The sequence below is a fragment of the Callorhinus ursinus genome, unplaced genomic scaffold (assembly GCF_003265705.2).
Source record: "Callorhinus ursinus isolate GAN/ISIS: 27379988/994484 unplaced genomic scaffold, GSC_fseal_2.0 scaffold39, whole genome shotgun sequence".
NCBI classification, from domain to species: Eukaryota; Metazoa; Chordata; class Mammalia; order Carnivora; family Otariidae; genus Callorhinus; species Callorhinus ursinus.
In genome coordinates, this window is record NW_027397101.1 from 10,526,348 (window position 1) to 10,540,321 (window position 13,974).

A 13,974-nucleotide genomic window follows, 5' to 3' on the forward strand; every position below is an offset into this window, starting at 1 on the left:
AGCACTGGGTGTTATGAACAAACAATGAATCATGGAACACTACACCAAAACAAATTATGTAATATACGGTGATTAACATAACAATAAAAAAATTAAAAAAAAAGAGGGAGATTGAGAGGCCACCACCCATAAGCATGTTGTACATTAAGGTGCATGTGTTGCTGAGACAAAGCCCACAACAGACACTGACACCTGCCCCTGATGGTGGAGTCTGGCCAATGTGTGCCAATTTCAAGTGAAGAGATTGTCTTGCTCATCTCCCATGACCTTCTGCAATTTAAATTAGGGCAAAGAAGATGTGGCCAGAAGTAGCAACAGAAACCGGTGTACAGTTTCTATGACATTGCTACAAGAGATCTGAAATTGCAAAGTTCTGATGGGATAAAAATCAGATGTTTGTTAGCTGGAAAATTTATATGAAACCATACCATCACTCTAGACTGATTTAAAATCATTTTAAAACTTTCTTTCTTTGTGACTACAGAGCACGCAGCTAGAAAAAAAGTCACAAACTTTTCTGCAAATTTTAACGTCATAAAGGGCTTTTGAAATAAGGTTTCTTTAATTGAATGTTGTAACTCGTACTCTTCATGCTTAAAATTTGACTTGCATTTTAGCAAAAATAGAGCTATGGGTAATCAATCTCAGATTGAACATTAGCCTGTAGTAAGCCTTAAAATACACACTATTATGTAATCTAGTAATGGCATAAATAATCTTAAGGCTTTTCAACGAATAGGGTTTGCTGTTCACACAAACAGAAATCACTCAAGGGGAATTCAAATATAAAACTAGAGAAAACATCCTGAGGGTATTCTGGCTCACAAATACAAAAGCTTTTAGAAATTTTAGATTTCCCAAATGGTATATAAAAACGGAATCCCCAAAGAAACAACTGTAAAACAGAGTAGGTGCACCAACATTCAAGCACCTACATCTACAGCATTCTCAAAGGAGTGCCACTCTCCTGCAATGTTTTAATTTTATTTGTTTTTCAGTTGGGTAATGGCAAAGATTTAAAATAAATTAATGTTGAATTACGTCTTAATAAAAACATCAATAGTGGTAACATGAGTACTTTAAGTTATAGCAGCATTTCAATTATATACTTTTTGAGTGCTTTAATTCATATTGGCTTTGTTAGCTAACTCTAAAAGCATTGCATTTAGAACCTGGTCTTCGGAGATTCTGCTCAATTCAAACAGCTGTAAAGACAGAAGTTTATAGGAACATATTAATTTATTACAGTATTCAGAATGATATACCGTAAGTTAACTGATAATATTTCATTTAGTATGTGAGTATAAAAAAAAAGGTATTTCTGTTAGAAGTTAGGGGCTACCTAGCTTTGTAAAGATCTTTTTTAAGATAAAGAATACTAAGAGGTACAATAAAATGACTTGTGTGGATTGAGTTTTCACATGTAGTTTCACCAACATTTTGTCCTAATGTTCCAGCCTGGATGTCACAGTAACAAAAGAAATACATTCATTACTATCATATATTCCCATCCTGAAATTGTTAGATGCATCTTAGTACCGATTTCTATAGTTTATACAAAGTACACCACCCAAGAGGCAGTATATACCCTATTGGTTAAAAAGATAGATTCTGGAACCTGACTGCCTAGAGTTTCAAATCCCAGTTCTGCCATTCAGTAGTGTGAGATTTGGGGGAATCTCTTTTACCTTTTCTGTGCCTTCATTTTTTTATATGTGAAATCAATTAAAAGTAAGAACTTACTCATGACACCACTGTAAGAACTGAATGAGTTAATATATGTGAAATCCTTACTATACCTCTTAATATATGCATTAGTTATATTGATTTGGTTTCTCTTTTCAGTAACTATCAATAATTGCCAGACTTTTTCATTTTACAATTATTTTATTTGCATAGCATACTCAAATATTATATATACTCTCATTCATATCAAATAACTCTTGGCATACAAATAAACATTTGCTGCAGGGCCTCTTTCTCTGAAACCAGTTTGGAAAAATTCATCCATCCAAAGCCTTGGAAGTCATTTAACTTAAGTACTATATGGCTTAATTACACTAGTGCAGAAGAGAAAGAAAGGAAGTCCCTAAGTCTCATGGGGTATATTCTTTTAGATACTTTCAGAAGAAGCTTGGAAGCCTGGAAATAGGGATAACAGCTGCTTTGTTGTTGGTGTTTGCCTCATTCTACCCCCAAAGGCTTGAAATCAATATTCTGTTTTTTTGGTCAAGTTCCTTTTTTGAGGAATAAATCTTTCCCACCAAAGTGCTCTATAGATATTTGACCTTTTGGCAGAACCTGGGCGAATACACAAAAGTAGAGTAGTGCCCCAGGATAGTGAATGATCAGAAGGTGAGAATCAGTCTTACCTCCTCGCCATGCTCCCCATCTTTGTAGACCAGTTCATAGTTGGCAATGGTGTCTGAACGTGGAGGTGTCCAAGACAGCAAAATACTTGTTTCAGACTCAGGTTCTGCTTTGAAGTTTAGTGGTTGCCCTGGTACTAAAAACAGGAAGGCAAAGGACTGAGTTCATCATCACCATGAGTATTCAAAACCCTTCCATTAGTGCATCTGTTTAAACCTCTCAAAACGTGTCCACATGTGTAGCTTAATGAAGAGCTAGGTCCTTAACATTGTTTATAGTCCATTTTTCCTCCTTCAAGGTATAAGAATATTTTTAACACTGCACTTGTTCTTCACTTGATCTTAGCCAAAAGGCCGAGAAGCGATGACACTGCACTTGTTCTTGATCAGTTTAAAATCTATACAAGATGCAGAATTATCAAACACAGAATAGAACATAAATCTGATAATAAATCTGATCTCACGAATAATAAGGTTATTTCATAATATTGTACATAATAAGTGAGATGATTTATATAATACACTTGGAATCAATATTGTCTAAATCATAACAAGTGCTATATACATAAAATCCACTGTTATTTTACAACCAAGAACTTGTTCTCTAGCATTGCATTTAACTTTCAAAATTATTTCCGATTAGGTTTATAAAATCCCACCTTTACTCCATTAACAAAACCTACTGGTAAACCGGAATCACGTGGTATTTTTCTCACCAACCCCACATTTTGAAAAAGAGGTTAAAAAAAAAAAAACTATCCCTTATAAATAATTACTTCTACTCCCTAATTGACTTTCTTTTTAAAAAGATTTTATTTATTTGTCAGAGAGCGAGTGACAGAGAGAGAGCACAAGCAGGGGGAATGGTAAGCAGAGGGAGAAGCAGGCTCCCCACTGAGCAAGGAGCCTGAAGTAGGACTGGATCACAGGACCCTCACTTGTCCCTAGTGAGATGGAGCTAAGTTACTACACAAATTAAAAAGTTTAGAGAATATGTTTATTATCAGACATACAGTAATTTAGCAGATGTCATGTATAATTCTCATATTTGTCATTAAAACCCATGCAATAGACAATTTGAAAGAGCTATGTGTCAGATGTATTAAAGAATGGGACATATATCCAGTTTAAAACACTTTACTCAAATTCTGTATTAGAAGAGGTTTTACTAACCCCAACCTCCTGGTTAACATCAAATCCCATTAGGTCCTCTATCCCTTATACATAAGGGTAATGTAGTTCAGGGCATCACTGACCCAGCTAACCTTACTTTGTCCTTGGCCAGTGTCTGTTCTGATCGGTTGGTGCCCAGGCCATGCTGGCCATTAACTATTTTGATCATTACCCCTGATACTGTGGCGCATCTTAAAGTGCTATAGCTGACCATATGCCCATATTCTCACAAGTATATTCTGTGTATATTTAATAAAAAACAAGAAAAATAATACTTTATACTAGAGGGAAAAAAAAACATGTGAAGTGTTTTTGGTGAATGGGCATAAACACTGAAAAACTTAGGAAAATAATATACTTTGTAACTGATGTATATCTTCAATTTCCTTTTTTTTAAGATTTTATTTATTTGAGAGAGAGAGAATGAGAGATAGAGAGCACGAGAAGGAAGAGGGTCAGAGGGAGAAGCAGACTCCCTGCTGAGCAGGTAGTCCGATGTGGGACTCGATCCCGGGACTCCAGGATCATGACCTGAGCAGAAGGCAGTCGCTTAACCAACTGAGCCACCCAGGCGCCCTCAATTTCTTAAACAATACTTGAAGCATCATTTTCCTTAGTAAGAAGATTTTGGAAATAAAAAATGTTTTTTTTCTTTTTCTATAAAAGTCATCTCTCTGTAATATGACTAAAATAGTCTTTTATTTAAAAAGAGATCAAAGTCTAAACAGATCTACCAGAACGGTTTCCAGTATTCCTATTTTATTCTTCTGTCTGGTGTGTTAACCTGTGTGTGTGTGTGTGTGTGTGAGTGTGGGCATGTGCGTGTATGTACCTTATGTGCAGGCATACAATTTCATGTTTGGACTGATGCATAAGGCAACCGATAGTCAGTTCTTCTTATTTTTAATTGCATTCATCATCTTTTCTCCTTTTTTATCACAGGCCTTGAGATACTCATTAATTTGATGGCTCTGTGAACATACTTTCTAAACAAGGTATCTTTTTTTTTTTTTCTCTGTAAGTACTCGCCCAGTGAGAGACCTAACACAATCATCCAGCTTGAGAAATGGAGACAAGAAAAGATCAAAGATCAAGAGCAAGGGTTGGTGGGGGGCGGGGGGAAGAGGGGAAAAATAAACAGGAAAATAGCAAAGCAAATAGAGAACGCATTAGTTCTAAACAGGAAATACCAAAAGCCTGGCAGGAGCAACAATGGAAGCCAAGAACAATCAGACAGATGGGGAAGTTATGATTGGATTTTAATATTCAGATGATTACAGGGGTTCTCAGCCTAAAAATACACACACATATGCATATGTGTGTGGTCACTTCTCTCTCTCTACTTTTGTTTCCTTTTTTTCTTTCTCCCAACTTCCACAAATCTGAGAAAGAAGAAAGCCTTATGATAACTCCTGACTTAGACCAAACTGGAACACAGTATTGTCAAGAATTAAAAACATGGACAGAACTGAAGGGCTACTCTCAGGATTATAATTGCCTGTTATGTATTTCCTCCCTGCCTAATGCTAATAATAAATTGACATTGATTGAAAACATCTTGGGAATCTAATTAACTTTTTCTTATTTAACCTGTTTACTTTTTTTGCTTTTAATTTGTCTTGAACAAATTCCCAGTGGGTCTCAATGTTTCATCCTTGTTTAGTGAGATAAACTTCATCTGACCCTCCAATTCTATTAAGACACCTCTTCCTCTAAATAATGAATTAAACAGGTTCAAAGCTTCAGGGGGTGTACATTTCATTTTATTCTTGGACAAAATAAGTAGTGGTCAGATGACTTCAAATAATATATACAAGGTTCTCCTCCTTGGCTTCTATCTTGCCCTTCTTTTGAAGTGGTCTGGAGGGTAATTTAATTTACTAGATGTTAAACTTGTGATAGAAGTACAAATGCCCAGGGCACCTGGGTGGCTCAGTCAGTTAAGAGTCTACCCTCAGCTCAGGTCATGATCCCAGGGTCCTGAGATCCAGTCCCACATCAGGCTCCCTGCTCAGCCTGCTTCTCCCTCTACCCCTCCCCTCTGCTCCTGAGCTCTCTCACTCTCTCTCTCAAATAAATAAATAAAATCTTAAAAAAAAAAAAGAAAAAAGAAATAAAAATGTCCAGAGGTATCAGGCAGATCACTTAGAGACCAGGTGGGGTATGGGGCCAATGGGAGAGTGCCTGGCCCACCTGAAGGAGTTGGTAGTATTCGGCACCAGCAGATTGCAGCTTTGTGGAATGTTGGTCAAAGCTTGCCTAAACTTCTGATTTTTCAACAGAAGTTGATAGTGAATCTTCTAGGTGAAATATTTCCATTTTTAACCATTGGAAATAATTGAATTAATTTAAATTAATTGAAAAACACGATAGGGGGCAAATTATGTCTACAGGCGAAATCCAGCAAATGGACCAGTGCTTTAAAAGACCTTTTTATTATATCAGGCTCTATGTTCATAAACACCTTAAGGTGCCACTACTTAGATCTCCCTGGGAATTGAAGATTCACTTAGAGATGCTTCCTCAGAGTCATTTAGCCATAGTTGAAACAACCACAATAAAACTGCGGCATCAAAGTAAAAGAAAAAAGCTGTGAAATTAATGGATTTATTTTTACATTCCTCAAACATAGTAGTCCTAATGATCATAATATATATATATGAAGAAGCACTTTAGGGAGCTCCAAATGGTCTTATTTCTCTGTACTATTTGGAAACACAGGGAGTACTTCATGTTCTGTTAGACTTGTATATCAATTATGGTGGCTTCAGATTCTATTAACATTTATGTTTGTATTATCTACCCCCTCCTTCCCTCCTCTTTCTCTCTCTCTCTTCAAATGTTCTCACAGTCTTTACACCCCAACCTTACTGGCATTCTTTTATCTTCACTTCTTCTTTGCCTGTGTCTATTTTACTTTTATTTAAGAGCTTTTCTGTGTTATAGCATTTCCCTCACCAATTAACTGAACATAAATTTTATAGGAAACTCTGAGATTCTGGAAACTCATGGGAAAAATTTAAAAAGCCCATCCAGAAACTTCAGTGCAATCATTCTTCATTAGCAAGAGAGATGTGATATTATTGACCATAAACCAAATTTAGAATTTAGATGTGGGCAGAGGAAATGAAGGTAGAACTTATAATTTTTCCTTAAAACTATATTTAAGAAATGTTTGTATTCTGTAAAGTGGTGTCAACATTATGCTTTTCTTCTTGATAACTTAATGTCCACAAGGAAATACAAATATTAGCTATCAATTCTCTAAAATAAGATTATAAACCCATTGATGAATGTAAAGTATTTGAGTAGTACTACTATTATACTCCATATAAATACCTGAAGGCAACTCAAAGATAGAGAATAGAGAATGAATGAGAGATGAAGGGAGTATCTGTATGTCATCTGAAATGCTGATAATATTAGAAGATATCAATACTTAAGTAAAATTAAGCAAATATCTCCAAAGAGATAGGGGTTAACATGTAGTAAATGGCTAGCCAACAATTTCGCTTAGCCATATTATAAATACGAAATATTATCAGAGAAAGTAGGAAACCTATTATTGTGAAAATACTTAGTTCTTTAATAAGGCACACTTTTGAAAATATATCTAGCATTTTAATAAATGATAACAATAATAAAAGCAACACCAGAATTAGTAAAACAAAACAACACCAGAGGAAGTAAAACAAAACAAAATTCAAAACAAGGAGTCTGATTTGTAAGTGCCAAAAATATATCATTGATAAAATAAGTATTTAATACACAAGCACCTGCACACATCTTACTCTCAATTGTCATTAAATATCGTGTGAAAAGTTAAATTTTATTAGAGTTGTATTTACATCTAGAGCTTCTTTACTAAGATTCCTTTTAGCTCCTTTGCCAAAATTATTTTAAGAATGAATTTAAATTGGACTCATAACTTGGGAAATTGGAAATCAGTCTTTTTCTAGTTTGCTTATTCAGGCCTGTTGACATATACTAATGAAATGCTTTAGTAAGTTCTGGAAACCTAAACCGTCATGTCTCTAAATGTCATAGTTTTTTGTTGTTGTTGTTGTTTTTACTTTTTATTTTTTTTAAATAACAATTCTGCAATGCCCAGAATTTGGAGTAGAATTAGCTTCTTCAAAAAGTTTAAAGTTGGTACTCAGTATTTATTTAGTAGATATACATAATTCTTTTCCTTCCAGAGGCCTATACTATTAATGTATACACATAGAAATCAAGAATCTTTTTCCAAGAATCTGTTAAATGCACAGAAAATTAGAGGTCAGATATGTTTTCTAAAGAAAGAAAAAAAAAACAGACATTAGGATTTAACAGATTTAGAATGGCTCCAAATAGCATGAACATCAGGCAACATTTTAGGGCATTAGGTTTTAGATGTAATTCACTACATTCTTTATCACAGTTTTATTTGTACTTCTTTTATACAATATAGTTACTGTATATTCTTATTATAATTATCTATACAAGAAAACTATATAAAAAGGCATCCTTTCAAAATGTGTATTCTAATAGCAGAAATCTTTTTCTAGCACAATATAAATTCTTCCCTTAACAATGGCATATATACTGCATTCTCCACATTTTTAAGGTAAATTAGTGGCAAGTGACTGTAATGCCAAGAGTTAAAGCTGTGGAAAAACTGGAAGATTAACCTGTGTTTCTAGAACATAATTATTTTAACCAAGATATTTTCATATCGAAAACCACTTAAAAATTACTTAATATTATCAACTGTATGAATAGTCATGATTAAGGGGAAATATTATTGACTATAAATAGATCATATATCGATTTTCTACATTATCAGAAATACATAAATTGCTATCAATTCTCCATTTACATCTATATGTTAACAGTAATCTTAGATGAGATCAAAAGTTACAACTTCCCTCTTAAAGTCAATTTTTTACTACATACTCTTTTTTCAGAGTCCAATTTTAAACAAAAACAGGACTATTAGTGCCAGCAAATTAAAGATAAAAAATGAAATGAACTGCTTTCAGATATAGAAGACATAGAAATTTATATCTTTGTATATATGAAATTAAAATATACTTGAGAAATTTATATATCTTAGTAAATTTTCATAGGTTTGGGAAAAATAAAATTGCAGTGAAAATAATTATATCCTCAAATTTTCTATAGCCTCTCTAAGAGAATATCTCATAATGATTTTATGTTTTTCCCTAGCTATGATTCTAAGAAATAGTTAGCAAGAAAAAAAAGGAGCAGCTCAGCATTAATTATATTAGAACTAACATCACTGTATTTGGCAGGTGTCCACTAACATCAAATGGCCTTTGTTAATTAAGCCTAGGGAACAGATCAAATCATTGTGCTATTTTGGAAGGTTTTCTTAGCCTATTGATTTGGCAGGCACAAGTCATTATGTCATTATATATCTTCTCAATCAATGGATATAGAAGTACAACTATTATACAAGGTTCTTGGAAATAATGTAAAAATATCACAGATTGGGCATAACTCTTCTAATGCATCTGTGACCCATTCATTCAGATTCTTCTAAGTTCAGAGTCCTTGGATCACATTAACTCAATATTCCCTGTTGTAGCACTGCCTTAACTGAGTTATGGCTTATGTCATATTATGTCCCTTGGTGATACAGAAAACCAAAATATGGTCTATTTGTAGGTCTATTTAAACATCAGTTCTATATCTGTCAATAAACTGTGACCAAGATCATTACTGTCTGTCTTCTCTGTTCTGAATATAAAGATTCTCATTATTCCCAAGGATTCTTACAATTTGGTTGAATTTAGTTCCAGGAAGTATTTGGTGTCTAAGATACCTAAATCTTCCTGGTATCAGACAAAAAAAAGTTATAAAACATTATGGATTCTTATGTTTAAATATGTGGTTTGAAAACTTAACACCAAATTTGGCGATCAAGTATAATAACCTGTGAAAAGTGGTATACCTTTCACTACTTTCAGATAAGCTTATTTTTTTTTACATCTAAATGTTTTAATGTACTTTTGTACTAGGATAATATAATAGCTACCTCAAGTATTTCAAAGGTTAAATTACATATAATTCTTAAATAAAGATATGAATAAATGAATGACTGTGTTTACTGCCTCTATTTATTGAGCACCTGGTGGGCACAAAAATCTAGCAGGCACTGAAACTATCACAAAAGCAAATTATTAATTTGAAAATAATGATGCTTTAAAGTAGCTAAGGTACCTGGATTTAAATTCTGCTTTCCCACTTACCAACCTTATGACCGAAAAACAAGTTCCTGAATCTTCTTCAATCCTCAATTTACTCATTGGAAAATGGGGTAATTCCACATCTACCTAACTGGGTAGTTATATTGATACATGCAAAGTTTACAGCAGAGTATCCAGCATATGTAGCTGTTTTTATTATGATGATGATTATATATTACTTATTAAAATTATAAAATGTTTCTATCCATTACCTAATTTATAGCACTATTATGGGTTGAAGTGTAACCCACAAAATTTCATATATTGAATTCCTAACCCTTAGAATGTGACCTTATTTGGAAATAAGATTTTTGCAGATGTAATTATTTAAGATGAGGTCACTTGGTTGGGCCCTTATCCATTATGATGGAAATCCTTATGAAAAGGGGGAATTTGGACAGAGAGCCACACACACGGGAAGAACACAATGTGACAATGAAGGCAGAGATCAGGGTGATGCCTCTCCAAAGCAAGGAACAGCCAAGATTACTAGCAAAACAACAGAAGCTAGGAGAGAGGCCTGGAAGACGCCCTGAGAAAGAACCAATTCCATGCACCTTGATCTCAGACTTCTAGCCACCAGAATGGAGAGACGGTAAATTCCTGTTCAAGCCACCAGTCTGTGGTATTTTGTTACAGCAGCCGTAGAAACCAAATACCACCTCTAAATTCTATAAGGTGGTTATTATTTTTGATGATGAGAAAACTGAAGTTCAGAGAAATGAAGTAACTTGTCCAAGGTTATAGAGCTAAAAATGCTAGACCAGGATTCAAACTCTGGTTATATTACTCCAAGACTAGGGATTTTTAAAATATCACCACTGAGGGGCACCTGGGTGGCTCAGTCAGTTAAGCATCTGACTAGTGATTTCAGCTCAGGTCCTGATCTCACGTGTGGTATGATTGAGCCCTGTGTCTGGGTTCCATGCTCAGCAGGGAGTCTGTTTGAGTTTCTCTCCCTCTGCCCCTCCCCGCCTCTCTCTCACCCTCTCTCTTCTCTCTTTCTCTCTCAAATAAATGAATCTTTAAAAAATATATCACCATTGAAAAATCAGAAAAACTAAAAGTGGATCACAGGTATATGTTCTTAGTATATATTTTCTGTTATCTTTAAATAGTTAGAGAGCTGCTAAAATAGTGTAATAAAAAATAATCTCATAACAATTGACCAGTTTTAGTCAAGAAAAAGAACAAGATACACAGATTTCTACATTTTCCAATATGAGATATATAGAAAAATTAATCTACAGTGTTTTTCTGTATATTAATATAGCAAATAAGTACAGAAGAACTGCAAAAGCCAAGTAGGGAAAATATATGAATGTTTTTTAGTATAATTGTGATAAGGTATATTTTTTATAGCTATACTTCATATTATTAGACAAAATAATAAATCCATGAGCAAACAGCAAGAACACAACAACAGTATAAAAAATAAAACAAAGTCAGGCAGGCTGTAAATATGTTCTGAGATCTCCAGTAGCCAGGGAAAATAGGTAAACACCCTCAGTGACATGATTCATAAGACATGAAACATGAAAACAAGTCAGGGTTAAACATAGGTTTATCTAGTTCTGACACCTCAGAAAATTCATTCCCAAGGTTACCAATGAGTTATACCTACAGATTATAACTACTCTGTCCAATAATATGTTTCTTAATAATATGGTTTTTATGTAGATTCTCAGAACAAACCAATAGCATACTGCCAAAACACTGAGATTAACGCAAGTTATGAGGCACCAACACCTCATAGGAGTCAAATTAATAGCTCTCAGATGTTCAAGAATAAACTTTAGAAGAAAGTTGCTATGTCATATTCTCAACCTAAGGCAAAATTGATCACTCTGAATCAAAGACCAGAGGTCTTATATCTGCTTACGAAAACAAAACCACTGGAAAGGCCAAGTGTTTCTCCATAAAATAGTGTGATGTTTGCCCGAATGCCCAGTAAAATGAGTCACTGAGGCCCTAAAGTTTGATCTAGGATCTTGATAACTGTCTTTCTCCACCCATGAAGCCATACAAAGAAAAAAAAACTCAAAAATCCATTAGGAGAGTATTTTTAGTGGGTAGTTGCTTGGAAAATAGAAGACATTTAAATGTGTAAGGCCCCCTGACAAATGGTTTTATTTTTAAGTTTATCTTGAACCACCCAATCTTTCATAAGTTAAATAATTTTGTAAGAGTATTCTATCAGAGTCACTAGTATAAAGCAAGATAGTTCTATTCTCAAAATGCTGCATGGAGGATGCACTCATCCATCTCATTCAGAAAAATCTTCAAGTCATTTGGGTACAAATTTTTAAAAAAAAATGCTAAATGCATCCCTCTACTTAAAAGTATTACTTAGTCTTTCAGTACCCATGCCTGTTCTGCTCCAGATGTCTTATCTCAACCTCTCATTTAGAAACTCTAAGTCTCAAAAATTAAAATTCATACTTATCTTTGTCCTTTCTTTTGTTTTCACCATTCACACCTCTTAGCACCTACTCCTTCCCTCCTTCCTTACTCTCCATCAGAACCAGACTTACCTCCTGTCTGAGTGATGACTTGTATGTCACTTGAAAGAGGACCATCTCCAATTGAGGTAAAAGCCAGAACTTTGACAGAATATGTTTTCTGGGGCACTAAGTTGCCAATAGTAGTGATTTGGCTGTCAGCTACATTATGCTTCATCCAGTTGTTGACGTGCTGAGTGGGATCCATTGTATAATAAACTCTGTATCCTTGGATCTGTCCATTTGGTTCTTCAGGTTCCTTCCACTGTACCAAAATGGTGGTTGAACTTAACATCCGCGCCTGCACATCCCGTGGGGCACTGGATGGTGCTTGTTCTGAGGTTTGTGTTAGCACAGGCTCACTGGGAGGTCCCCGCCCAATGTTATTGACAGCAACAACCCTGAATTCATAATCCGAGTAGGGACTTAGTCCAGCGACACTGTAGCGTGTCGTTGCCACCCCATCAATTTCTTTGTAAGGTTCCTCAGAATTTTTAGGTTTATGTTGAATGATGTAGTAAGAGACAGGCTCAGGATTCCCAGAGTCCCATGTCAATGTGATGCTTGTGGCTGTGCTCTCGGTCACTATAGGAGTTCCTGGAGGTTTGGGTAAGGCTTAGGGGGAGAAAAAAAGGACAGCTCTAAGATATTACAAAGATCCATAAACTCTACTAATGGAATAACAGAATCATGTTATCTACTGAAGATTTGATTAGATTAAATAACAAAAGATTGTTTTCTAAGTGGGTAGGATGTATAGTAAGATGCATAGGGGACAAATCTCCTTTTGCTAGAAGCACATTAGAGCACTGTAATTTGAGGCTTGTATTCAAATCCACCAGTTATTAGTTATGTGATCCTGGATGCATTGCATAACCTCTTTTTGCTTTAGTTTTCACATGTGGAAAATGGGAAGAGCTACCACTGGATTGTATTGTACAGCTGGGTAACTGTATTTCATGAGTTTGCTGTGAAGATTAATGAGCTATTCCAGTAATGCTCTCAGAATGTATCCAGCACCCTCAAAAAACATTAATTGCAATTATTACTATTATTATAACCAAGAGTTTGGCCAATTAGCTTCTTGCTTCAGGAAATACATGATATAACTAAATACCAACATTGAAAAGAACACAATTTGTTATATATTCAAATGGCATTAAATCACTATGGAAGAATAATATCCATATTGTTTTCCAGTTATAAGACATAGATAATATTACTATAATTAAAAAAAAATTATCTAGGAGCACCTGAGTGGCTCAGATGGTTAAGCATCGATGCCTTTGGCTCAGGTCATGATCCTCAGGTCCTGGGATGGAGTCTGGCTCCCAGCTCAGCGAGGAGCCTGCTTCTCCCTCTCCCTCTCCCTCTTCCCCTCTCCCCACTCATGCTCTCTGTCTGAGTGTCTCTGTCTCAAATGAATAAATAAAATCTTAAAAAAAATAATCTAACCAAGAATTTTAAGGTAAGAAAGAATAGTAAATTTCAAATTGACTAATTTTAAATTCATGTTTTTAGCTAATATTCAAAAATGTTGAACTAAATTAAAGCATATTCACAAATAACTTTTTAAAGCAGTTTACTATCATAATGTGCAGTCTATATTCAATATCAATAATACCTGAAATTATAGCTACCACCTAACTTTTGGGAGAAAACCCAGAATGTAACATTCAT

At 34.7% G+C, this 13,974-nt stretch overlaps 1 protein-coding gene and 1 pseudogene across 24 annotated transcripts in view; both read right to left on the reverse strand.

Moving 5' to 3' along the window:
• The window catches only part of PTPRD (protein tyrosine phosphatase receptor type D), a 758,123-nt gene that overhangs the window by 174,458 nt on the left and 569,691 nt on the right, over positions 1–13,974 (reverse strand). For all 24 annotated transcript variants that reach the window (XM_073880761.1, XM_073880763.1, XM_073880782.1 and 21 more), the window contains 2 exons: positions 12,328–12,909; positions 2,373–2,506 (listed from right to left, as the gene is read on the reverse strand). In XM_073880761.1, the coding sequence (XP_073736862.1) occupies positions 2,373–2,506; positions 12,328–12,909 (716 nt within the window). The remainder of the gene's footprint in view (positions 1–2,372; positions 2,507–12,327; positions 12,910–13,974) is intronic.
• Positions 2,575–2,735, reverse strand: LOC112836306 (U2 spliceosomal RNA; annotated as a pseudogene).